Source organism: Lepidothrix coronata, unplaced genomic scaffold (genome assembly GCF_001604755.1).
Source record: "Lepidothrix coronata isolate B3197 unplaced genomic scaffold, Lepidothrix_coronata-1.0 Scaffold13, whole genome shotgun sequence".
Classification (NCBI taxonomy): Eukaryota; Metazoa; Chordata; class Aves; order Passeriformes; family Pipridae; genus Lepidothrix; species Lepidothrix coronata.
The window spans coordinates 2,840,512-2,866,893 of record NW_016690193.1 but is presented as its reverse complement, the minus strand read 5'-3'; the positions used below and the strand labels follow the sequence as shown (position 1 = coordinate 2,866,893).

The 26,382-nt window shown below is 38.6% G+C and overlaps 1 protein-coding gene across 2 annotated transcripts in view; it reads left to right on the top strand.

The window, feature by feature from the left end:
- The window catches only part of TNKS (tankyrase), a 132,468-nt gene that overhangs the window by 27,039 nt on the left and 79,047 nt on the right, over window positions 1–26,382 (top strand). Inside the window, exon 3 of one of the 2 annotated variants that reach the window (XM_017805957.1) lies at window positions 7,136–7,231. Coding sequence is in view for 1 of the 2 variants with exons in the window: in XM_017805956.1 (XP_017661445.1) it covers window positions 7,039–7,231 (193 nt within the window). In the remaining variant the exon portion in view is untranslated. Of the gene's footprint in view, window positions 1–7,038; window positions 7,232–26,382 lie in introns of those variants that run through there. The other variant, XM_017805956.1, reaches the window with a different exon arrangement.

Below are 26,382 nucleotides of genomic sequence, written 5' to 3'. Positions count from 1 at the left end.
CATTGGTAGAGCTGTGTCAGTGACCTTGTCACCTTCTTGGAGGACCATGCACTAATTCCTTTGAGGCATTTCACAGGTGTTTCCCCCTTGGTTCCTAATATATCAGCAGTCCCTGACTTTTTACTGTTGCTCAAAACTCTGTCAGTTTTTCCCCTCTACTTGTCTGCTGCTTTCTCCTGCTGTCAGAACTCTTATTTCTGTCTCAGCTATTGGACAACACCATTCTAATTCTCTTAAAAATGTTTTGTTTCAGCATAGTGGAGCCTAGCCTTGCTTTTGTAAGCTTTTGCTTCGTACTACTACAGTCGAGGTATTTGTCTCTTGCTTTGTCTGGCCCCAACAAAGAACAAAACCAACATGCTGGTCCATTGGGAACAAACCCTTGTCTGGGAAACTGGGATGCCCTGAACGAGGGAAGTAGAGAAGGCAAAATGATGGGAAGTGCTCGCAGCTGACACTAACCCACCAGGGCTTTGGCTGGTAATGCTAGATATACTCTTAATTAGAAACACAAAATGATCCTTTTCAACTCCTGTCACCAGCACGTGTCCCTGTACCATAGTTTCTTGTGCCACCCAGAGTATGCCATGTCATTGCATGAGGAAGTGGATTGGGCAAGTGATCACTTTTCTAATTTACCTTGTTGCCTGACCAAACATTTGCAGCCGCCCAAAGCACAGGGGGTGGGCGTGGTGATTCTGCCGGTGTGGTCTGGGTGAAACAGATTGCCCAGAGAGGTTGTGGAGTCTCTTTCTCTGAAGATGCTCAAAGCCATCTGGACACAATCCTAAGTAAAGTGCTCTAGGGAACCCTGCTGGAGTAGAGAGGTTGGACCTGATGACCCACTGTGGTCCCCTTGAACCTGACCCATTCTGTGATTCTGTGAAACTATAGCCTGTGAAAGTACTGTTTTGCAGGGGAGCAGCTTTACAGTTCTTTGCAGTCCTTTTTTCCCCCCCTTAACTATTGTAAAGGTGGGATAAAGGCTGCATGTTCTTCTGCTTTTTGCTTGAAGAGTTGTCTGTTCTCATCGTACTAGAGGTGCTCCTTATTCCCCTGAAGCTAGGTGGTTGGAGTCTCCTTACTTCCCTTCTAGCGAAGCACTGTTTTGCATGTCCCCTTTGTCCCGGGGCATTCTCTGCTTAGTGAGATCCTTAGCCTTTGCCTCAGAAAAAGCAGCTCTCAACCTGGAAAAGTCCACTCCAGTTTGTCACCTGAGCAATAAAACCCTATAGAGCAACTCAGTAATGCAGGTCTTTGAAGTCTTCATCAGTTAACTGTCTGCAGACACCTTTGTTGCTGGAGATTCAGTTTTCTGCAACTTTTCCTTACCTGATCAGCCTGTACCCGTGAGCATTTCTACTGTATTTCTCCCCAAATTCCCTTTGGGATTTAATTGCACCCTGCCCTTATTTTTCATTTTTGCTTCATGTTTGTCATTCTCCTAGCCAATGCATTCCTATCCTGTCCCTGATCTGCCACCTGGCTGTCATGTCTTCTTACCAATGAACTATCTGCAGTGCTCCTGGATAAGTCTGGTTATTGGCTCTACCCTATTCTGATTGTGAACTACATTCTTAGGTGTGCTTAGCCTCTCTTCTCCACAATCCTCTCTTCATTCAGCTTTGATGGCTTTCACTATAGAGGGACAGTCAAGAGCATAGGACCTGCTTCTCTCTATTTTTTTTCCCCAACTCCTCTTGACTGAGCTGGCAGTGGTGTTTGAGGCCATGCATGTCATCAGGTCTAGTAGTGATACTTAAACCTTTAGAGCTCTTTGCAGCCTCTGTAGTGATGCTGCCTCTCATGTTTTCACCTTGTAATTCCGAAGGCTGATGAATATAGCCTTTTTCTTAATCACAAGGCCAAGTCTGGGTTTGCTTACAGAGGCAGAAGTTAGTCAGTGATACAGTTGTGGTTAATGTTATTAACTGTATCTCATCTATTCAATTTTATAAAGCTAAGAGTTGGGTGCTACAACTTTTGTTATATAGGGCCATTTAGCAAAAAGGCTTATGTATCTGGTTAACTTGCCAAAATGGAATTATGGACTCTCAGTTAAGGAAGTATACTATCTAGGCAGAAAACTTGCTCTTGTAACAGGAGAAAAGCTTCAAAACCTCAGTGGTTTGATTTACATTTAGAGGTAGCTAGGGGAGAAGATGCATTTAGCATTGACTGAAAAAAATTAATGCTTTGGATTCCAGTGTGTTGTTTAGATGTTTTTGGAATGTGGAGGTGAATGAGCACATCATATTTCTCATCAAGTTGGAAACATGTCCTACAAGGGACTGAGAGGTGTGTGTGTTCCTGGGACCTAAGGTTAGTGAGAGACTGACCTGCCCCAAAGGTGTCCTTTAGGGAGATGGAAGATAGTACCTATGTTGTAGGTCAAAAGCAGGCCTTATTCTTAGGCTGCTTTCTCTGTACCTTGATTCTTTGGGAGTAAGTAGATAAAGCTACAGTAAAATGGTTTGAAAAGGATCTTTGAAGCTCTTCTCCAGAAGCTGGAGTTTAAAAGGGGGAAGAAAGAATATATACTAAAGCTGGGATAGCTAGAAGGGACCACAAGCACAAGGCAATGGGACACAGTGATAAAAGAACAAGACAGAGAAGAGGCAGTGGTAGAGCTGTGAGGAACACTGGAAATGTAATTAAAAGCAGAAGGCAGCTTTAAGTACAGATGCTTCTGGAAGGTTTGCCTGTTGTTCCTGCATTTTTCACTCAGCAGTCAAAAGTTTGGATGTGCCCTTTTTTTCGTATTTGCATGCTTCTGATTCAAAACCAAATGTGAACTTTTCCATCAGCATTCCTGTAAGGATAGTCAGGGAGCTGTGGATGTTGGGCCTAGAGAAGTCATAACTGAACTATTTTGATCTTTGTACCTAATATTGAAACAAATTTATTTTTTTCCCTTTCTATTTATGTTTTTCAATCAAAAGTGTTTTCCTCTGGTAGACTTTTAACTGAGGCAGTATGAAGGAGGAGGGACTAAATACTTGAGTGATGTTTTCTGTGTACAAAAACTTTTTTCTGTTGTTTTAGATTTTAAAAACTTACTTGTTGATGTATAGCTGCCAGAGAAGTCTTTGCTATACCTTGTTGCTGAAAATGTGAAGGTTGAAACTGCTAAAAGTAGAAATGTTTGTTCTTGGTGGGTTTATAATTTGACAGCCAAGTGAGGTTGTGTTGGTTAACTTCACAGTTCAAAATACCTATGCCAGGAGGCTGTGAGCCAATTTTAGTTTTCATCCTGCTGTAGTGAGTTGGCAGTAATCTGAAATGATTAGTGGTTGTATTATATACTCTGTGCAATACAGTAACTTTTTTTTTTTTGTTAATGTGGGAAGAATATGGCCTTTCTTGTCTCTAGCACTGATCTGGTATAATAGCAGTGTAATTAAATAAGGCATTTCAGATGGTATGTGAAGATCAGAAACTGAAGTATTTTAGCAGTTGCACTGAGGATAAAAATACAGCTCTGAACCAGTCCATGTTTGTACTATAGTTAAACTTACAGGACTTTGATGTCCATATGCAGTATGAAGATACAGTAAAAAGAAGAGCTTCTTTATACTCTTTGTACAAAGTGGTCTGTAGAATAGGCAGGGATAGCCAGGTAATGGTATTGCTAGATCATTAAGGATGCTGCCTGCAGTACAGAAAAATACACCCCAATGTCCCCATTGTCAGGAGGAAATAAAACAGCATATCCAAATATGGTAATTAACAAAGTTCCAGGAGTTAATTTTTGTGCACAGCATCCTTACACTTGCCTGTTAACAGCAGTTTCTTAACATAAGCTATTTGCACATTCTCTTTTCAGGCCACTCAGAAACCGTCCTCTAAAACCAGTGTGCAGTGTTTGAAATCCAAAATAGTTACAATTAGTTAGAATGGCTTGTTCTGCTGTGTTTCTTTATAGAAGGAATGTTTTTTTCCACACATTGACATTTTTACACATCCCTAGTGTACTGAAAAGGAAATTTAGAGAGACACACTGTGTCTAGATCTCAAATACCCTGTGGTTAGGGGAGACTTTGTGTTGGGCTAAAGTGTTAAAGGTTTTGAACATGCAGGAGAACATTCAATTAGAAGCTACCTGTGGTTTGCCAGGTATAGAAGTACAGCTGTGTTACACCGATAGGCTAAACATCAAATGGCAGATTTCTCTCATTAATTCTTGTTGATGACAACATTGCTCACTGGGATACTCTTGTGTGAGATTATGTACTTAAAAAGTATGGAAAGGTTAGAATCAAATAGTCAGTAGAGGAAATGCAAGAGTAAGATTGCTTTTGTGACCCGAGTTTTCTTCCTTTATTCATATGCATTCTAATACGGTCTTTATTTATATGATTGGTTTCTTCTCTCAAGATGCCATTGCCTTCATTTCACAGGGTTTCTAGGGCTGAATCTGTAGGACCATACCCTTGGCTGTTGGAGAGGCTGGAAGCGTTATGTCAAGTGGGATGAGTGATTGCAGAGACAAGAAGGATAAGTCTCATAGTTACAGCAATTGACTTCTGATAGGTTCTTTTCCTGAACTTAGTTTGACCACTTTAAGTGTATGTTCCACAGGCTGTCAGTAATTCAAGGTGTTTGCAGGCAACCAGCTTAAGTCTTTTTAGTAAATTTTTAATGTATTCATCTAGGGTTTTAAAAAACTAAAAACCGGACACAGAAATTGTATGTTGTAAGCCATGCCCAAACCCTTCATGGTTCATTAGCATGTATGAACAGGTTACATAGATTGCATAATCCTTTGTCATTTTAGCCAGGAGAGGAGCTGAAAGCAGTACTGTGGTGTCGTAGCAGGGAAGTGCTCTTGGTTTGTTTGCTCAGGACTGAAGAATGAAGAGACTTGAAAACATGTACTTCAGTTTTAACACTGGGCTCAGGCAGTTGCAGATCCCTTTGAGATTTATATGCTCGTTACCTCTTGTTTTTCAAAGTCACCTTTCTTGCCCTAGCCTACCTCAACTTGACTTCACATGCTAGCCTAAACCTCCAAACCGTGGTTAGATCCCAGTCATTCCTCTCTTCTGGTCTTTCTTCATGGACTCTTTATGTGAGCTATTATCTTTTCCCCTGCCACATCTTCTTTTTCAGTTTTCTCCCCCAGCTCTTTGTCCCAGGCCTTTTGGCGTGTGAATCCTTCTTTGCTTTCTCATCCAGTGCTGTGCTATTTCATCATTTTGTACTAGCTGCTTTCTCTTGATAGACACTTAGTTGCTGGTACCCTCTTTTAGGGTCCTCTCTTACCCTGATGCCTCTTGGGCTTCCCTCTCCCCAAGTATATAAATTCACTAGTAGGGTCCAAGAGAATAGAGACAGAATATACTGAGTCTGTCTCTCCATACTTAGTTCCTGTACTTTCTACTGTCCTGTTTGCCTCTTCCTGCTGGAGTGTGCCTGACTGGCTTGAGAGGCTGGCTCAGTCTCAAACCTGTCTGTGAGTAAGATCTCGAAGGGGGTGGTAGCATGTATGGCACAGATGGTATCTTCAGAAACGTAGGTGCCAGAGCCTAACAAGATTCTGTAAGCACGTGCTAGCTGTTTTTTTCCCCATTTTGATGTTTTTGTCTTGACGTGGGGGGAAAAAACCCACCACCAAACAAAAAACCAGCAAAGCCCAATCTTCCTACTTGAGTCTTCTTTCAAAAACATCAGACAAAGCATAAAATAAGTCAATTTACTTCACTGAAACACCAAACTTCTCCAAAAATTCAGCTTAGGGGCAAGCATGTAGCATTGCATCCTGTAAGCTAAAATATATGAAATTTGGCAATCTTAAAAGAATTTACAGTCAGAAATGTATAAGAAAAGAGGTTTGAATAAAAACAATACTACCAGTTAAATTTTTAATTTAGAAAAAAGTATATTTCTGACAAGTGTTTTGCTGATTAAAGTGAAATACATATACATATATATATAATATAATATCAGTAATTACTTTGTTCTGAATTGGTTATGTTTTTTTCCTGCAGAATCCTGTCTATGAAGTGTTTTTGCACCCTTAGTTACAAAAAGTGTTTGCAAGTATTTCTTTGTCTTGACTTCTTCAGTCCCTCTATATCTCAACAGATGTATTTATAAGAGTAACCATAAATATCTGCTGGTTTTTATTACTTGTCTCCTTCACCTTGAGTCTCTGTGTATTGTCCTGTTTTTCACACTGGTGCAAAATTAGTGCGTAGCTGTTGCTCTGAATTTGTAATATGTTGTGCTTATTTTGCATGACATTCGCGCCCTTTTTGTCAGCCCTCTAATGTTGCCATGGGCTTTGTTTTCCGGTTCTGTAGGAAATGCATTGATATTGAGATGGTGATCTGAATTTCTTTATATTGTTTCTGATCAAAAGAGTTTACAGGTGAAATACTGGTTTTTTTAAAATGAGATTTTCTAGTTGATGATAATTTACTGTATCAGTGCCTTCCTATCCATATGGCTGCGTATTGCATTCTAAGTATTTTTATGTACTTGAACTTTTATGTGTTTATAGGCTTAGTAGGGACAAGAAACACCAGTGAGAATAATAGCCCCTGAATATCCAGTCTGCAGGGTACTAGGTTACACATCTTACCTTATTTGTTACAGTTTTTGAAGGTGAGCCAGTGTGCCATGGTTAAGATTTTCTGTGCAAGTGATGAGCCACTGGAAGACTGGGGTATTACTGATTTACAGAGGCGGAGTGACTTGAGATATTCAGCAGGAAAAGGAGCAGGAGTGGTAACAAGCAGCAGTAGTGGTAGTAAAGGCAGAAGCAGGTTCCTCAGCAGACTTCCCAGTGTGAGTCAGTGACTGCACAGCATACCAGCTATAGCTGTGAGGAGGAACCCAAACCCGAGTATTGCAAGAGATTCAGGGTTTATGTTTACCATGCGAAGTCATGTGGTCTTACTATATCTCAACTTGCCAACTTAGCCTTAGTCCAGAGAAGATCCTTTGCTGCAGTGCTTAAAAAAAAAAAAAAAAAAGAGGAAAAAAAGAGAGAGAGAAAAAAAAAACAGAAGGAAAAATAAAGAAAACTGTGCAATGTGTGTTTATGCCTACATCATGCCGAGGAGACACTTAACAGTAAATAACCTGTGTATACCTGAGGTAAGATACTGTTTCTGCTTTCCCTGCACAGTGCTGCTGCAGCACGGAGCTGATCCAAACATTCGGAACACCGATGGGAAATCTGCGCTGGATCTGGCAGACCCTTCAGCAAAAGCTGTACTCACGGGTAAGATGCATACATCTCTCAGCAGCGTTACCCGTAGTTCATTTTCTGTGTATAAGTTCAGCTTCCTAAGAGCCTTCTGCCTTTTCAGGTTTTCTGTTGTGTAAGAGCATTTAAAAACTGTCTTTTACCAGGTTTCGTGTTGATGTAACTGTCATTAATCTGCTGTGCTGCTATAGGTCTGCTTATTCTACTTATGCTAATGCTGTAATTTTCTATTATAACATCATTCATTATTTACTGTGTTTCTCTGGGGTTTTTTTCTTTTTAATTGATACCCAATAAACAGATTGAATAGGAGCCCCTAACCCTTTAAAAAACCCAAAAATCAGGTCAGTTGTTTTAAGACCTTCACTGTTGAGCAAGCAAGGACGTTTGTGTAACTATAAAAGTACCTGTGATCTGAAAGACAACCTGCTACTGATTGCAGAGATCAATAGTTACATTATATTTTGCTGCAGATTGACATGCTACCCTTTCCTTCCTCTTCTTCATTAGTCATTTTGGGTAGAACCCTTTCTCATCCATCAATTTTTTTCCTTTTTAGAGACTATTAGCTGCAAAACAATGTTTCATGAAAATATCCTAGAGATATAACTTTGTTTTTACAGAGCTTTGATTTTTTTATAAATTAACTGTTGTAGTATACCAGTAAGCATGAAAAGTATAATATAGTAGCCTGTCAAATTTATTTCGAGAAATACATGGTCCTCTGTGCTGATTTTGACATCTAGGAAATAATGTTTAGAACAAAGTGATATTGGATTTTAAAATATATACAATTAGATTTATAGAGAGGGATTCAGCAACTGAGGTTCATTTGAAGAAATAGTTGTTTTTCTTTTGCCTTTATTTTCCCTAGTCTCTCTCTCTCTTTTTATTGACAGCTTAATTTATAGGTTATATGCTATGCAACACCCGTATTCTTTCTTCAGATTGTGTTCAGAGCACACCAGCTCCCTTCACTTTGTCAGGAACATTTCCTCATCTTCTTTTTTCGGTGCACTGACTGCTATACATAATTATCTACAGCGCTGCAGTGATTTGAGTGCCTTTGGAACAGTGTACTTTAAATACATGTGATTTACTTTAATTACTCAGTGTCAAGTTTAAACACGTTCCTACAGTGTTAACACTAGTATTAGCTGTGCTAAACAGGTTAATCTGACTTTTGACTGTTAATGGGTACAGTTGTACAGATGCTGAAGATAGAGAGGGCACCAGGGATTCAACGTACCTCAAAGGTATTAATGGATATATGACATTTAGTTGTGGGCAACTTGACATACCTGCAGTTTGGGGGTTCCAGGCTTCAAGCCGCTCTTCAGGCTATGCAACTTCAGAGAGTAGCAGAAGATTAGGAAGGTCTGTGGTGGTGATTTCATGTCTGCTCCACTGAGTTCTCTGGGCACTAGACCAGCTTGTGCTTTAGGCAGTGGAGAGGGCAATGTGTCTTAGCAAACAAGTGGAGGTAGATTAGAAGCAGTCTCTGAGAACATCCTGCCAAGTGCAGCAAGAGCCCTGTGTCCCTGTCCCTGTCCCCGCCCCTAATGCCTCGCACAAGAGTATCCAGGGACCACAGGCTTCTGCAACCAGTGTGTATTACCAGGTTGGGCATGTAGACACACATGCACAGAGCCACTTCTGTTGCTATATAAGTGTTTAGTTGTTCATAAAAAGATGTCATTTTTGTACATGCTTATTCTTCCCAGCAAGAAAATCAGCATTTGGTTTTATCAGCTTTGTCCTCAAGGTGGCTCTTGGCTACACTGGGCTCTGTGCTGTGCACCTGAATTCCAAGCTGTGCAAACAGGGTTTGGCTCTGGCTGTAGCTGCTGTATGATGCATGGTAACTGAAAGCTGACACTGGATGCCATTTAAATAGAAACTAGCCATTAAGAGCTGTATTTTTCTGGGTGCTGCCCTCCTTTCTAGTATCTCTGTTAGGCTGCGATTTCTCATGCATTTTCCATATGTTATAACCTTCCGATCTTGCTTCATCCCTCTGGAAAAAAGGGGTCTTAAGGGATTTCTTAGGATCTATCTGGCTGGGGATAATCTTTAGCTACAGCAGTACTTTGCAATTAGGTGCATCAGAACTTAAAGGTATTACTGGATTAAGGATGAGTAGGATATATTAACTTAATTTTCAGTATTTAATATTGAATAGTGGGATTTTAGAAATGCTCATATTTAGAGCTTTTAGAAGTGAAGTGATCCTGAAAGCAGTCTGTAATATGTTACTGTATTTGCATCTTTAAGCAGCATAAGTGTCAAGGTTGTTTTCATTATGTTATTTTTGGGTTCCTTTTTCTATCTGTGTCTATCACAGAATGTCCTGGGTTGGAAGGGATGTTAAAGATCATCTAGTTCCAGCCCCCCTGCTATGGACAGGGACACCTCTCACTAAATCAGGTTGCTCAGAGCTCCATCCAGCCTGGCCTCGAACACTTCCAGGGATAGGGCATTCACAACCTCTCTGAGCAACCTATTCCAATGCCTCACCATCCTCACAGTAAAGAATTTCTTCCTAACATCTAATCTAAACCTACTCTCAGTTTGAATCCATTCTCCCTTGTCCTATCACTACATGCTCTTGTAAAAAGTCTCTCTCTGTCTTTCTTGTAGGCTCCCTTCAGATACAGGAAGGCCACAATTAGGTCACTCCAAAGCCACCTCTTCTCCAGGCTAAACAGTTCCAATTCTCTTAGTCTTTCCTCTTAGGAAGTATAATAGACCATATAACCATAATAGACTTTTCCACATTGCTGCTGTATTGATTGTTGAAGAACAAGGTTCCTCTTAAAACTTTTTGACCAAATATTTGCATAAGTTCATGCATCTGTGTTAATTGCTTTGTGAATGAACTGTGATTATAGTCTCCCTTTGACCTCCAACACAGCAAAAGTGAACAGAAAACTTGTAGGTAATTGATTAAATCTTTTAAATTTTACGAAGAATTGTGTATATGTTTTAAAAGGGACATTCTTGCTGCATAAAAATAATTTCTGCTGTTCCGGCAGCAGATGCTGAATCCACAATGACTTGTTCTTTTCTGTCTTCCAGTCTAGAATAATGTATACTATCTTTTTCACCTGAATTACAGAAAGGATATATAATGCAGTAGTTTCTGGGATGACTTCCAGCCATTTTCCTGCAACATCCTCTTAAAAATATGTAGTTTGTAAAGAATACATAATGCAAAGGAAGGGCTAATATTTTGATGGAAATGGACTTTGAAAATTTCTTTGTAGATTGAAGTGCATTTTATAGAAACTAAATACCCAGTACCAGCTTCTTAAAGAACAAAAGTTACATAATTGAGGAATCTCCTTCTTAGAAAGCAGTCTGTTTTTCCCCTTCTGCAGGATAAGCAGCATTTGTGTGAGCTAACCACTTCATGATTGAGAGGGTGAATATTTTGTTTCTTTTTCCTTAGCATCCCTTACTGTTCCTGAATCAGGTTGCCAGAAAAAGGATTGTAATCCTCTTTTCCTCTAGGCTGAAGTGGTGGCACAGAGTCCAAAAACATATAAGAACATATAAGAACCAGAGCTGTTAAACACATCAGATGAATATCCTAGTTAATTTTATTTTAGCTTAATTGCCTTTGGAGTGTGTGGTTTCTGAGGTGGGGACTCGTCTGTGTTGCTGTACATAGCACTGTGGGACTCCCATCCAGAACAGGGCCTTTGGGAGCTTTTACAAGTCATACTAGTCTTCATTATTCTCTCACACTGATTGTTGCCTCTTTAAACATTAACATCCTTTTATATCTTTCTTGTGTAGTGCATGAAGAGCCAATAATATTGTGAATGATTTATGTGTATTATTTTTTCTGGTTTGTTTTTTTTTTTTCCCACACAGTGATGCTTTTTTGCTATGTCTTCCCCATATTATCTGCTATTCAGAAATGCTTTCTCTATGTGAAAGGCCAGTCTTTGTACTTGAGCAGTTTCCAAAGCTGTTAGCAGGACCTGAAGTAATTTTTGTTGGATAATATATTTTTGACTGCTCCATGCCACTGTTTTGTGAGATTGGTTTTTGTTGGTCTCAAGGATTACTCCCTTGAAACAGATCAAAATGAAAAAAGTCTGGAAACTGCTGCATCTCCAGATAAAAGGAAGATTTCTTGTGTAAGAAATAATGTCTTATTTGTTAATAGAATCAATTTTCAAAGTTAAGACTCTGATCTTCCTTCTTTCTAGGGAAATGATATCTTTTACAAACAAAGTGTGTCAGGTCCTACTGAGCATTTCTCACTTGTGTTTTTAGGATGTGAAGGACAGCTTGACGAGTGGAAGTACAGCTGGGCTAAGGTTACCAGAGGTGTTACTGAGGATTCATGTTTTCATCTATTTGTCATGTCAACTTTTTAATTTAAGTAGGGTGCATAGTTCATTTATTGACATATATTTGCACAAACTTTTTTAAGTGAACTGCCATGTATGGATAATTTGCCTGCAAGGAGGGGAAAAATTTGGTGTTTCACTACAATAAGTTTACTGAACTTTAAAGAATGGAAAATGGATTCTAGGTACAACTCATGTGTTTTAAAATTAGCAGGAAGAGAAGAAATTATTTTAGTTTGAGTTTATTTTGACTTTTTTGTGGCACTTCTGCAGCTTGACTGTCTCAAATCCTGAACTGTTTCCTTCTGGGTTGTGGTTATTTCCTTTCAGGTACTCGTAGGATATTGAAGGCCTTCTCGATAGACAATAGCACTTCATTTTGGGAGGTGCCAACCTCCTCCTCCTTTCTTTTAATTGATCTAATTCTTACATGGTGTATGCTGAAATCAGATAATTTGCACAAGATTTAGCTTCCACCTTTAAGAAACAGTGTAATGAACACCTGTAAAAAAGGAGAAGTGTTTTCATGGTAAGGGAGGGCAGGTGCTGCTAGAATGGTTTGGGCTACCCATATATATGGGTCATTGTTCTTTCTGACAGCAGCACTGGGGTCTGCTGCCTTAGAGAAAAGAGCAAGAAATCCAGAGCAGTTGGGGTATCCGTGCCCTGCACAAAACTTTTGCCTTATTTTGTATAAGCTCTTGACATACATCCTGAAGCAAGAGGTCTGAAGGGCCTCTTCCAACACTTGCTTGAGCTTTGAATGCATCTTTTTGTGATTGTTACTTGTTTAGCATTCAGGTAGGTTTACTCTTCCTTTTTACCAAGACCTAACAGAAGGAAACAACCAGTGAACTCTAATTCACTGGTATGAGTGTCACATTGTGCTTTTACATTTGGAGTCCATCATGGTGCTTTGCATCTACCTTCTGGAGAATTATGAGGAGTATCAGCTTTCTTTTAGGAATGCTCTTCCAGTCTGTGGAAAGATGTGGGCAAAAGGTAGCTGTGGCACAGACCTAGAACAAAGTCTGCCACTTCAGTGGCCCTCATCTAGAAGCTCTAACTCTATGGGTTTATAAATCTTGTCTTCTGTTTTTAGAGAATATTATAATGATTACTATCTTGGTATATTTATAAATATATATTTTCAAAAAATCTTATTTCTTGTTTGGCCTAGTTCCCACTTGCTTCTTTGAAAGAAGTGCACAGGTTGCTTAGTTAGCCAGGAGTGAAATGCCTTCCTTTCCCAGTTCTGAAATAGTCATGTTTCAGTTCTTCACATTTCCTTTTTTTCAGTTTGAGAGGAAAGAGGAAGAAACAGTCCTCTCTTTGTTCTAGATGCTGTGCCATACTTAGTGTGCACTTCTGCTATGTTTCCCTTCAAGAGGAGCAGTCCTTTTCTGTTAAACTGTCGACATACAAAGTTTCACCTTGCTGAAAATGAAGTTGCACTTTGGTGGTGCTGCTGGAATTGCTGATTCTCTTTCCATTTTCCAGCACTGCATTACTGTTTCAAGATAACATGTCTTGATTTGAGCACTGTGTTCTGTTATAACATCCGATTGACTTCTGTAGTGATCATTTAATAGCTTTCATGGTGTTTTGTTACTCCAGGTTTTATTCGGGCTAAGTTTGTTTTTTATGACCTCTCTGATTGCTGAAGAGCTAAATGTTTTATGGGAGCCTCTAAAGCAATTCTGAATTCTTTAGTTTGTTGCTTATATTCCAGTACGATTCCAGATGATTTGTATTATCCATGCAGTGTTTGTTGTTTTGATTTGTCACTACTCCTTTAGTCTACCCATTTTATTGCCCATTCCATCAGTTTCCTTTAGGTCCTTCTAGCTTCTTCTGTTTTCTCTGGTAATTAAATAATATAAATATTTCCTTCAATGTGGTAGGTTATTTAACACAAGTTGCAGTGTATTTTATCATAAAGGAAACAAGTTACTCTTACTTTTAAGTGGCTGAAGTATTTTGGTTCTGATTCCATGACTGCACAATTTCTTTAATCTCTTACTGAGGGACTTGTGCAAGGATTTATATGAGCTGTGTGTATATTGTGCTACCTGAATTGCATTTCTGTATCTTTATGTGCTTGGATTTCTTCCTAATGTAACTTTAGCTCTGGATGCTCATTTCATAGGGCTTAGTGTTAGGATTATGAGAGCTTCTCTCATTTCTCCTGTTCCATATTTTAGAGTTCAGTGCTATCATCCTTTTCTTTTGTCTATACTTAGTTGTGTGTCTTGAAGTAGCTTCTTTGGAATGTGGCTTTCAGCCTGGATCAGGCAACATTTCATTCCTCTTTGTAACCTTGATTTAGGCAAGGAATTAAAAGTTTCTAGTCTGTTGTGTCAAGTAAGGACTGTGGGATTTAGGATTGGTGCTTTTATGAAAGTATGGTTTTGATTTATACCATCCCCTTTGCCAGGTTTTTCACTATTTCACCTTTTTTTTTTTAATGCTATAACCGTTTACTAATATTAAGACCTCTTCAAATGGAATCAAACTCTTAAGTTGTCAAAGAAACAAATTAACTTTTTCAAAGTTTTCACAAAATGCCCTAATGAAGTCCTTTGTTTTCTGATTTTCAGCTCTGCCATTATACAGAGTTGTGGGTGCTTTGAAAGTTTTTGTACCTGATGCACACAAATTTATTTAGCCTGTACTGCACATTGAAATTTAACAACATCAAACTGAAAAGAAGCTTTTCTTCCTAAGGTTTATTGTTATTCAAATGGACAGAATAACAAATAAGATCTCCATAGCTTGTAAGTAAAGAATCCAAAATATATTTTTCATGCTGCCCTAGGAAAAATAGTTGCAGAAACATGTAAGAAGCGCTTCTGTTTCCATAGTGCATCAAATCACTCATCTTCTTTCTGTTCCTTTGCCTTGAGCACTGACCAGTCTTATACTTTACTGAATATTTTTCTTCTCTAAATGTTGATTAGGTAATTAAGTTTGTTTTTAAGTTTAGGATTTGTTTGTTGGATTTATTTTTCTTTTTTTTGCATATTTTATGCTGTACATTTCTGGTTATTAATGGCAATTTCTACCAGTCCTGAGACCAAATACTATTTTGATCTCTACTACATTCTTCCATTGTCCATGGATAACTTCTCGGATTGTTGTATCAAAATGGTCTTTTCACACTGTATACTCTGTGTGACAATAAACCAGGTGTAGTGGTCAGAGGTGAGTGGTTGGAGAATATTATATTCTGTAACTTCTCATGTATTTGGTTCTGTTTGTAAGTAGGATAGCCAAGCTGCAGTTTTAACTATTTTAATGTAGTTTTTGTGTATTATCTTTGATTCTAATATGTAATTTAGTCTGTAAGCAAGCATGCAACTGTTACAAAAAAATTTTAGCTAGCTGGATAATTCCCACATACAAAAGTTCCCATTGCTTTTATCTCTTGTACTGTAGCTTCTAGAGCAGTCTTTCATACTTGTTTTCTTCTAAAAATGAAGCCATCTTTAAATATTGAAAGCGATGAGCCAGTCACAGCTGAAATCTGTGCAGTCTGTGAGTGCATGGACAAAACATTTAAGAAGATTTTTGCCAATCTGAGCAGATGAATCGGAAAGAATGTTAATGTTCCGTAAGCAAAATATACTGACTAGAAAGTGAGAGAGGCAGACAAGCTTAATTTTACATTTTTATGCAGGTGTTAGGACACAAACTCTGGTTATGAGACTGCTTACTGTTCCCCACTGCCTTATTCGACGGGATGGATGACTATGCTCTGGGGAGGAATCAAGACTGCACAGTGTGGCTGTGCTGGACACTGTTTCTGTACAGAACTGCTGTACCAGTTTTGCTGTGGTGAGAGGGGGCTTGTTCTTGCCACCAGAGAAGTGCTCCTGCCTTGACGAGTAATGGGAACAGGATGCAATTTGAGTTCTCTGTGGCATAGGGCACCTGATTGGGTCAGAAACCTTGTTTCCCCTTGAATTGTACTACACATGTGCTTGATGTCATTTAAGTTCATTGGTAAGACTTTGCCAAGGAGTTAATACTCTTGAAATTTAAAGGAACTTGGGTACCTGAGTTAAATTTTGTTAGCATCAGTGATCAGGTGTTTTTACGGCAATGTTTAGAAAGGAGAAATAAAATTGCTTTTTGCTTCTTTGTTTCCTTATGAGATATTAAAAGTCTAAAAGAATTTTTGTGCAAATTTTATTTAGAAATGTCTTCACATATTGTTTGTGTAACTTTTATTTCTTTCAAAACTGTTGTGATAGTTCTCAAGTCCCCGTGCCTTCATTAACCTAAGATTTAAGGTTGTGATTTCTCTTGTGTAGTAGGAAATCGATTTTTAACAATATGTTTAAAAATCCTCTCTTAGATCAGACAGTTTACACTCCAGGTTGTGACAGTCTTCTGTGGGTTTATTTGCAGCTCTTTGCAACTTCCATGCCCCAGATTTTGTCTTGCTCTTTTGCTGGGCTTGAAGCACAGCATGTGTGTTTGTCTCAGATATCCCATTTTACCCTAAGAGGCTCGGTGATGTGCACTGGACTCCACTGCTGCATTTGCTCCTTCCAGCAGTTCCCATATGCTTTCCCATTTTTAAATAAAGCAGGTGTCCTGCAGATAAGATTTAGGTTGTTGTGCTGTCCTTATTCATATACTGAATGCAGAGAGGGAGTCAGAGTTCCTCTGAAAGCAGTATGGTCATAGCAAATGAACACACATGCAAGTTGAGTTTAGTGTGCATGGGAATTCAACCAGATAGTGGAGAGGAATGTGTTTTAATATAAATAGACCCCTGTAGCATCATCTTTTTTAGACTTTCCCCAGAATTCTCCTTTACTCCTGTCCCTTATTTGCTTAGGTGTCTACTCGCTTTTCCCTGAATCTGTCTAATCCAAGTTGCAGTCCTCAACAACCTACAGTTTAGACAGATGGATTTGGATTTATCAGATTGGCCATACTACGCATTTCTTCTAAGTTTGAAATGTGACAGAACTCTTGGGTCATTCAAGTCTCTCCTCTGAAATGCCTAGGTATTAATGTTTCTTCTCAAAGAGAGTAGAGGAGTCCTATATTTTGTTCAAATACATAACACACAAACACTCATTGTCTTACAGATGTGGTGCAGTTCTTTTAGTATAATTTCAAAAAACTAGACTGAGATAAGCAAGAAGAATTTCAGCCTGAAGGATTCGAAGTTGGCAGAATTACAATTGGAAACTGGTGTTTAAGTCATAGTTGTTAAGTAACCTTTAGTTTCCTAGCAGCTATCAGAATTGCTACCAGCTCTGTCTACAACTGGTGTATTGGAAAGGGTCCAGTATTTCTTGGGTGCAGTTTGTTTTGCTTTCATGTGGTGCTGAGCTTAGACCACCTACCTTGAGGTCTTTCAAGATTAATTTCATGGCATAGGGAACTTTTCTAACTGCAGAAATAGGTAATGGAAATGCAATTGACCTGACTTACGTGATGAGATGATCTGATTCAGCAGATCAGATGCAGTTTACATTTCATGTGGCCATGGGTTGGTTCTTTGTTGTGCTGTACAAAATTTTTCAGAGATGAATAAGGAGATAAAAGAAGGTTATATTTAGTATCATGTAACTTACTCCATCACACAGGCCAAGCACCACAGATCTGATGTGCATCTTTTGTGCCATGACATGAGCTCAGTGTCCAGACACTCGAGGCTATCCACCCAACTTGTTCTGTTGAAGGGGCAATCAGTTGAAGAGAGAAAGGAAGGGGAGGGAGGTAACATAAGGCAAATACCTGTAACCTCTTCTTTGTTGGACACATTGCAAAGTATAGTTTGAGCCTGTCAGAGACTCCATTTTCTTTCTAGAAGTGTTCCAGATGCCCCTCTACAGTTGACTATGGCACTGTATGGAGTCTGAACATGGTGCCTTGGTGCATATATCTCTATTTAGAGTATACTGCACATAAAATTGAAATAGAATTGCATTGCTTTTGTGGTATTTTACATATACTTTTTAACTCTGGAGAAAGTTTATGCTGTTTTGTACTGGGACTGTTGTGTGTGGGAGTGTTGTAATTCTTGTGTGTACGCACATATGCACATGTATGTTTATATTAGCAACAAAAATGAGGCAGTTCTCAGGGTAGGTAATGGCAGTATTGTTTTTACGTAAAGCCAAAGTGGTGTTTTTTATTGGTGCATGAAGAGATTTTGAGAATGGACACTTCTCTCTGGGTATTTTAGTGTTACAAGTTTATGAATAAACTAGGAGGTTTCTGTTAAACAAAGTAGGCATTTCAGTGATCACTAATTCATTGAAGCTATTACGAATAATCTAAGTATTGACTACTAAGTTTCAAAAGTCACAGGCTTTAGTCTCCTGAGATTCTGTTTTGCAGGGGAGAAAGAAAAAGCAGTCTCATAGTCTGTTATTAAAAAAAATATTAAATTGTTTAATTAATGGTTAAAATTATTTATTTATCAAACAAAAATCATCCTGGGCTTGTCTTTACTTAAAACAGAATGTAGCTTTAAAACCAAACCAACCAAACTGTACTTATATCCTCCTAGGAGGCTGGAGTAAGAAAGGAAAAAACCTACTTCCATAGTGTTTGTCTTATTTCTTAATTTATCCCTGAAAGACAGACAGGTGCTGCGGTGAATAGTGCTGATGAACAAACTTGAATTTTGTAGAATGTAATGTATTTTATACTGTATAGGTAGCACTAAAAAGAATTATTAAAAATAATTATTTAAGTAGCCGGGTGTTTCAGTTTGTGTGGTGCCAGTATGTGGATCTGTGACTGAAGAACATGGAAAGTTTAGTTTAAGATGAAAAAAATCAGACAGAACTGTTTTTCAAAACTTCGAGTACTTTTGCTTGTTGAAAGTGTCAGGCTCAACAGAAGATTTATTAGCTTCATTTCATGCTTTCTAACTATTCACTGTGATCATTAAATAACAATCAAGGCTCTTTCGGTGTGATGAGAGATCGCTTGTTATACTTCAATTTTCACTGGGAAGAATAAGTATTAGCATTTAAATGGAAATTGCTAATTTCTTCTTGCATGTGTCCTTAGGGCTCAATCCTACCAGATGCTGAGTCACCCTAGTTATGATCCAAGAAAGATCTGTGGTTAAGCTGGGGTTTATTCAGGTATTTGACTGTTGCATGCTGAAGCAGGGCCATAATGCTGACCATATCTGGAGGGAAGATGGAGACTATTCCAGCGAAGGTCTCAGTGAGTGCTGTTCTGCTCTGGAGTGTATGATGGGTGACATGAGGGCAGTGGTTGTAGTCTGCATCTTGTGAGTAGGGAAAGCCTTGTTCCAGATTTTATAAAATGAAGCAAGTTACTTGTTTAAAGTCCTTTTTTCTGTAAGCAGTTTTTTTAGGAGAAATACAATTTGTGGTTGTAAAAGAATAAGTCAGGTCCAAGCAGCATTTCCCATCACAGTAATGAGCAGGCAGATTCATTATTTTTCTATTTTTATTGTCTTTATGTGCAAAGAAACACAGGTGGCTTTTTTCTCTGTAAAAATTAAAGTTAAATTTCTGAGCTGCAGAGAGAGATGTCTTTAACGTGGTGTTTGAGCTTTCATAACTTTGAGCATTATCCTTGATGGCTATTCATGAATGTGTTGTGTTCAGGTATGAAAAGGCAGGACTTGCCCTTCAAACTGCGTGTGTTGATGTGAGTCAGCTTCTTTTGTGTGTCTGTCCAAACATACTTCTTGGCTGCAAGATGTTTGTCTTGGTGCTCTGTAGAAAAGGGGCCTAACATGTGAAATGCTTTTAGTCCTGGGATTAACATGGGATCTCTTTCCTCTTTAGCTTTCTCCCACAGCCTTCTTGCAGTCATTGCAATGCAGTCTTCTACTTTGGGCATGTGGTTCTTCACAGTGGCATTGGCAGGAACATCTGATAATTCAGGTGCACACCACAAGCCTTGGAAGTCTGCCTATGCTGATTTCTCCTTACTGCAAGCAACACAATGTGGACACAGAACAGTAGCCTTTTGACTAACTGTCTGTATCTTTGGTCCCCTTTTGTACCATTTGTAGAAATGAACATTGTTGCTTTTTCTTCTTGAAGTTCAGTTGTTCTTTTTTTTTTTTGGTCTTCTGATTTTATGACTAGAGTTGTTTTTTCGAGGTGGTGGACTCTTTCTTCTCATACTTACTGTTCATCCAAAGCCTACCTGATGAGGCTAATTGCTGCTTTTTTGTTTGTCTTTTTTTTGTTTTATATGTTTTTCCAAGGGTAGGGAAGGAATAGGATTTTTACTGTGTATGAGGGCTATTGTAAGTCTCTTGTGGATATACAATGAAGATTCTTTCCGGGCTATAGGAAAATAGAAATCTCTGAAATTAGATCGCATTTGTCATTTGTACATAGCTGTTTATCTGACTGTCATGAAGGTTCAAAGTTTAATTTATAATACAGCAAAAATTAACTTTGTGTCAAGCTTTATGCTAAACTTCTACGTAATAATTTTGGAGGCGATTTTAAAGAGCATGACCTCATTGGGAGGTAAGAAGTCATCTCTGAAAATACATCAGCTCTGGTCTTCCTTTATCTTTACGTCTTTCATACATGAAATGCAAACTTAGGCAAAAAAGACTCAGGTTTCCATGTCTCACAAACCTGGTATGCTTTAGAGATTTTTCAAAATTATGGAGTTGTTTTTGTGATTTTTACCTAATGTAGTTACATTTAATCATATGTTTTATAACTTTCCCCTGTAGTGCAATGTAACTGTTCTTATGCTTGAAAGAACTGTATGATTAAGTGCTTTACTTGATTGGTAGCATCGAACAGTTTCTAATTTTAACATAATAGTTAAGCTATTGTCAGTCTTGAACAAAGGCACAAAATTTTGAATTGGTACCACATTTTCAATGGAAAATTTTCACGCATCTGGCAAGCTATAATGTAAGTTAAGCAAAACTCTTTTGTTTTGGAAATGCATTGAAAAATCATACGCTGTTATGTTGCAATTCTTACTAGAATTAAAACACAGTAGACCATAAAATATGAATGTCTATGTGCTATGCTACTGTCTCTCATAGTTATTATGTATCAGAAATCTTTGTTTTCCACAATACTTTTTCTACTCCTGTCCCACAAAGACAGCTACACTTTCGTTCAGTGCAGAATAATAGTTTCTAATGCTAATTTAGAGACAGAGTAGCTGAGACTTGTTACAGGTATGTTATAGATACAATAGATAGACATTGGTGGCATTTTACTTTTCCTTGCAATAGCTTACAGGCCCAAAACTTGGACAAAGGAGTATTTATCCTGTGTTGCAATTCTTGTAGTCTAATAATTTCCTTTTTACAACCAAAGCAGGCTTTGTCCTGATACTTTATTAGTCTGAAATTTTTTAAGATTAGGCTTCCATCCTTATGGATAATAAGCTTATTTCTCTGCTGCTTTGTTCCAGACTCCACAGATCCTGCTGCTTTGGATGATAAGTGTTTCCATAATTTTAAGCACTTATTAGACCATACATGACTCATGTATTAGTCCTCTTAAGCAACTTGGGAAATGAATTGTGGCAGCAGAAATTCTGTCATTAGGTCAGCTAAGTTTGATCTTTTGAGGGCTGATCACATGAAGCAAGTTGCAGAGTTACAGCCTAGATTAGAAGTGAGAAACACAAGCTAATTCAGTGAACAAGAACTGTTTTATAAAATAAACGCAAATCTGCCCCCTCGCATTTATTCAGTAAATAAAAGAAGCACTTTTCCATTCTTTTTGAGGACATGGAAGAGAACCTGTGAGTTAATTCTTTCCTCTTCAGTTTCCCCATACTTCTGTGCATGTATATCGCTGACTGAAGAGGAGTGTGTCAGTGAGGAAGCTGTTTTTAACTGTCTCCTCTTAGTACTTCATGAGGAAATTATTTTCGTATCCCCAAGCTTATTTCTTTGGAAATAGCAATTTATGTAGCTGTGTCTGTGAGAGTTAGGACACCTTGGGTCCTGGGAGGGGTACTCTGGGCTCTACAGAACAGAGGACAGTGATGCCTGTGTTAAGTCTGGATGAAGTCTTTAGAAGTAGAAATAAAGTAGCATTGGTATTTAATTGACCCACAAATGTAATGGTCCGTCTCTGCAAACCAACTTACTTCCCTTATTAAAACCTCAGGTCAATTATCGTTTATACAGGTATTTGAAGCAAGTTTCTACAAAGCTTTGCTTGTCAGTAGTTACTAAAAAGTTACACCCTTAGTAATTAAACTTGCAAGCATTGATCATCATAGCAAAGTCCAGACACTGGAAGACATGGGTGGTTGGCTCTGTGCAAGGAGCAAACTGACAGCAAAGTTCGTGTCACTGGGTTTCTCCCCCTGCACCTTCCTTAGTTCCCTGCAGTATCTTTACTGTGGCTATTCCCTGTATCCCTTCTCCTTATTCTCTTTTCACATTTCTATTTGTACACCTTGTTTCTGGCTGATGTGCCTCTTCTAAAAATTAGCTATCTTTCTTGCCTTCCACAGACCATTTTACTTGCTGACACATGGAAAAGGCAGGCAGACCTGACAAGCTGGAAGACAACAATACAGGGCTTGTCTAAGATTTATAAAGTACGTGTTGTGACGAGCATATTATTTACAGCAAAGTAGCAGTGGGCTAAGTTAGAATAATTAGACAGTGCTGTTATCTTGAAATTTCATAAAAATACCATTTTAAACAAAGCCAATAACTTTCTTCTTTGTTTCTGTTAGAAAGAAGCTCTGTTCTCTATGCTCCTGAAAACAGAGAAAGGAGGCAGTGAGCATAGGAAGCTGGTGATCTTCTGACCAATCCAAAAAAATCTGTATTGCCTTGAATATTCATCAGTACAGGATTAATATTTTCTGTGATGTTTGTCAGGATGGTGAACCAAGAGTCTTTTTGGGAATAAACAGATGCAAATACAGGCACCTGAGGAAAACCTACACAGTGCTAACAGATGTGTAGATTTTTTTTTTTGGTAGTGCCAGTTGTTTGTAGAACAAGTCTCACATTTCTTTAGTCATGTAGTTGTAGTAGATAGTGAACTCTGGAGATGTTTATTAATCCTAAAGTTAAAAGGAGGCTAAAAGAACTGGACATTCTCCTTTATAAGAAAAATTCTTAAATTAGTTGAGTACCCCCAGTTTACTTTACATGTGAACTGTGGGTTGCGTTCTTTGTCTGTTTCAGGGTTTTCTGGACATCTGAAAGATTGACTAAAACTTGTTAATCATCATTTTAGTAATTTGGTTGCTGCTCTAGAGTGCGTTCCCCCCACCTAGAACTGTTCCCCCCCACAGTCCTTTGGGAATTAAGATTAGATTAGATTATTAGGAACTAGATTAGATATTAGGAAAAAGTTCTTCACCCAGAGGGTAGTGGAGCACCAGAACAGGCTCCCGAGGGAAGTGGTCACAGCACCAAGCCTGACAGAGTTCAGGAAGCATTTGGACAATGCTCTTGGACACATGGTGTGATTCTTGGGGTGTCCTATGCAGGGCCAGAAGTTGGACTTTGATGATCCTTGTGGATCCCTTCCGATTTAGGATACTCTGTAATATAGATTCTGTAATTACCTTCTTTGATGTGGAGCCTTCCAATGGCCTGCAGTTCTTCAAGAACTGGTCCAGCATGGTTCCCCCCGAGGCACAGCTGCCAGAAGACCTCCTTTTGTGTGAGTTCTCCACAGCTTCCTTCAGGGCACATCCACTTGCTGCGGTGTGGGGTTCTCCATGGACTGCAGTGTGGATATCTACTCTGGGGCTGCAGGGGGCACCTCACCACCGGCACCTGGAGCACCTTCTCCTCCTCTTCCTTCTCTGACCTGGGTGTGTTCAAAGGTAGTTTCACACTCACTCCCCTCTCACAGCTGCTGTGAAGTGTTTTTTACCCTTTCTTAAATATATCACTGCAGAGGCACCACCAACACACTGCTGATGGGTTCAGCTTTGGTCAGCACTGGGTCTTTCAGAGGCAGCTCTAAGTGGCTGTGTCCAGCACAGGACAAGCCCTGGTCCTTTCTCAGAGAGGCTACCTCAGCACCACCTCCTGCTGCCCAAACCTTGACTCTTGCACACAGTCCAGCTTGAAAACTAGGTGGGTGAAGTCTCCTATTGGTCACATTGAGACTCAAGTTTGTTAAAGGCAGGGTTAACTTCAGCTCCCAAAATGAGCCTCTGCTGTATTGATTGACATCTGCTGTACTATATATACAGTGCTGTCAGACTAATTTGAAATACGACCATCTGGATCTTAGCCTCACTTACTTAACAGTGTCCATTCCAGAAAGCCCCTTGGGTTCATGGTGTGAATATATCAGTAATTCTGCTTCTATCCAGCATGTAATTGTTCTGCCATATATTTGTAATTTTTTTCCAAAATCATATTTATGCAAAGAGAAGTACTCATCTCTTCTTTCTCGCTGTAAAACAGCCTAAATTTGCAAATGGCTATCTTCATGTTAAAACTTATCAGAATTGGGGACAGTGTAAAAGTAGATGCACCTCCTCTGGCTCAAAATTGTGCAACTTACCTTTTCACATTTTACATGTAGTTTTTTGGAAATATTTTTAAAACATGAATTTTGGATTTTCCATTTTACATTATCCATCCTGGAAAAACCTCTGCAGAAGTTAGACATGAAATATTATCTGAATTTCTGTGATTTGAGCTCTCAAAAGAATGACTTTTCAATGTGAATAATGATACTGTTTACTCAAGCCATATGTTTCCTTGGAAGAAACATATTACTCTAAAAAATTTGAATAGTTCAGTTCTGCAATAATTCATGAGTTTTTCTTGAGAGTTTTAGCTGTAATTAAAGACATAGTGTATGCCATTATAAAGTAGTCAGCTCCTCAAAGATGACATAAGTGTAGAATGCAATAGTAATTTGTCAGTGTGCACGAAGAGCAGCTATCGGTTTTGGTATACACATTTTGCATTTAGCACTTACACATTTTGACTACTGTAAACTCAGTCATTTTTATTCCATTATACTTTACAGTCTGGTGATAACTTTTAAAATGTACCTAGATTTTATTTGGCATTGCAGCAGTGATGGTTGTTAATACTTAACTAGGCAAAAAACCTCTATAATGTTAAAAGCAAAATTTTATGCTAAGTGGGGTAACACTGTCTACTCTAAAGAAAGCATTTAGTCCTCTATATAGAGAGAATATAAATAAAGCTGAGGATATCAAGTATTGCATTTAATGGGTAAGGAAAATGTCATGTTGTGTGACTACTTACCAGAAATTTTATTTCCTGGCATTGTTCTTACCCCAATAAGTCTCTAACATTTTCCAGAGGCTTCAAAGCTAGTACTTTAGCTAATAATATTTTGATTTTGGTATCACAGCCGGAATAGTAATTTAAAAGTTTATGAGTATGCTTCTAAAATGTCCTTCCACTCCCTTTCTGTAAGGGATATTGCTAGGAAGCACATAGTTTCCTGTCTATTATTGTGACATTTCCACGTCTGTTCTGTTTTTTAGGATTAGTTGACTCTATAGAGCCATTCATGATGGGTATATACTGTGATGCAGAAAGCACAGAGGAATCCCAGGAAGAGAACAGAGACCAGTTTATTTGCAGAGGAGGTGGGATCTATTAATACAGTTACCAGTTACCAGTGTGCCAAAACCAGTCCTAATCTGAGAAGAAAATTGTTCTCTGAATACCTCAGGTACCATCAAGAGTACTGAAAGTGAGGGGTTTTTTCCAGGTCCAGCTCTCAGGGCTCAAGGTCGTGCTACCACTTATGTTTTTCCTTTGTGCCACTGTATCTTGTGCTTCTTTCTGTGGAGTGGCATACTTAGCCAGGAGGTCACTCCTTTTCCCTGTGTTAATAGTGTTCTATATACCATGTGTTAAGTCTGTGAAACTTGCTTCAAAGATACTAAAAAGTGTTAAGTCTATGAAGATTTGTACAGGATAGGCTTTTTGTTTCCCTTTTGTGTAGATATTTTAGTCTTGCTGCAGGCCAAGTGCACAAAACAGTAAATTTGAATGCTTACTACAAGACAATTGTAGTCATTTTTAATCAGACTTAGGTGACCTAACTCTTGTCCAGCATGGTCCTTCTGAGAACATCATGGGCATGTCAAAGACATTATTTGGCATGAGGTTGCTGCATCATATTCATATCAGCATGCTGTGTGATCTACAGAGGTACATTTTTTTTTTTAAAGGCTTCTGAAAAATGTCTTCTCGTTTTGAGTCTCTGTCTTGTTGCTGTAATGTTCTTGTTGTGTTTTCTGATTGTTGACCCCAGAAATGCTTATCCTGATTTCCCATACTTGGTAGCTAAAGCAAGGAAGTGTCGTCAGCTTGTGCTGTTTAAATCAAAATTTACTATGGGTCTATTCACAAAAATTTACTTAAATAGAAGCACTGAAATTATTTAGTTCAACAATTCTGCTTGATTTTATTTCTTCCTTCTTAGTTGTCACTTGCCCTTGGGTTTAACAGTGAAACGAAACTGCCTGAGAGCCAGAAATGTCTGAGATTTATTTATTACTATTTCATTTAAGCCTACCATCAAAGTTAATGGGTTTGTCTTTTTCATACTTCATAGTTTGAAGACCTGAAATCTAAAATCTGGTTTGGTGTCACAGAGTTGCAGAAACTTTCAGATTGGAAGGGACCTCTGGAGACAGTCTACTCCAACCCACCTGCTCCAGGCAGGGTTGACTAGTGCAGGTTGCCCAGGGTCATGTCCAGTCAGGTTTTGAAAAGCTCCAAGGATGGAGAATCCACAACCTCTCTTGGCAGCCTGATGTAGTGTTTGATTATTCTTGCAGTTAAAAAAAAAGTAGGAAAGATTT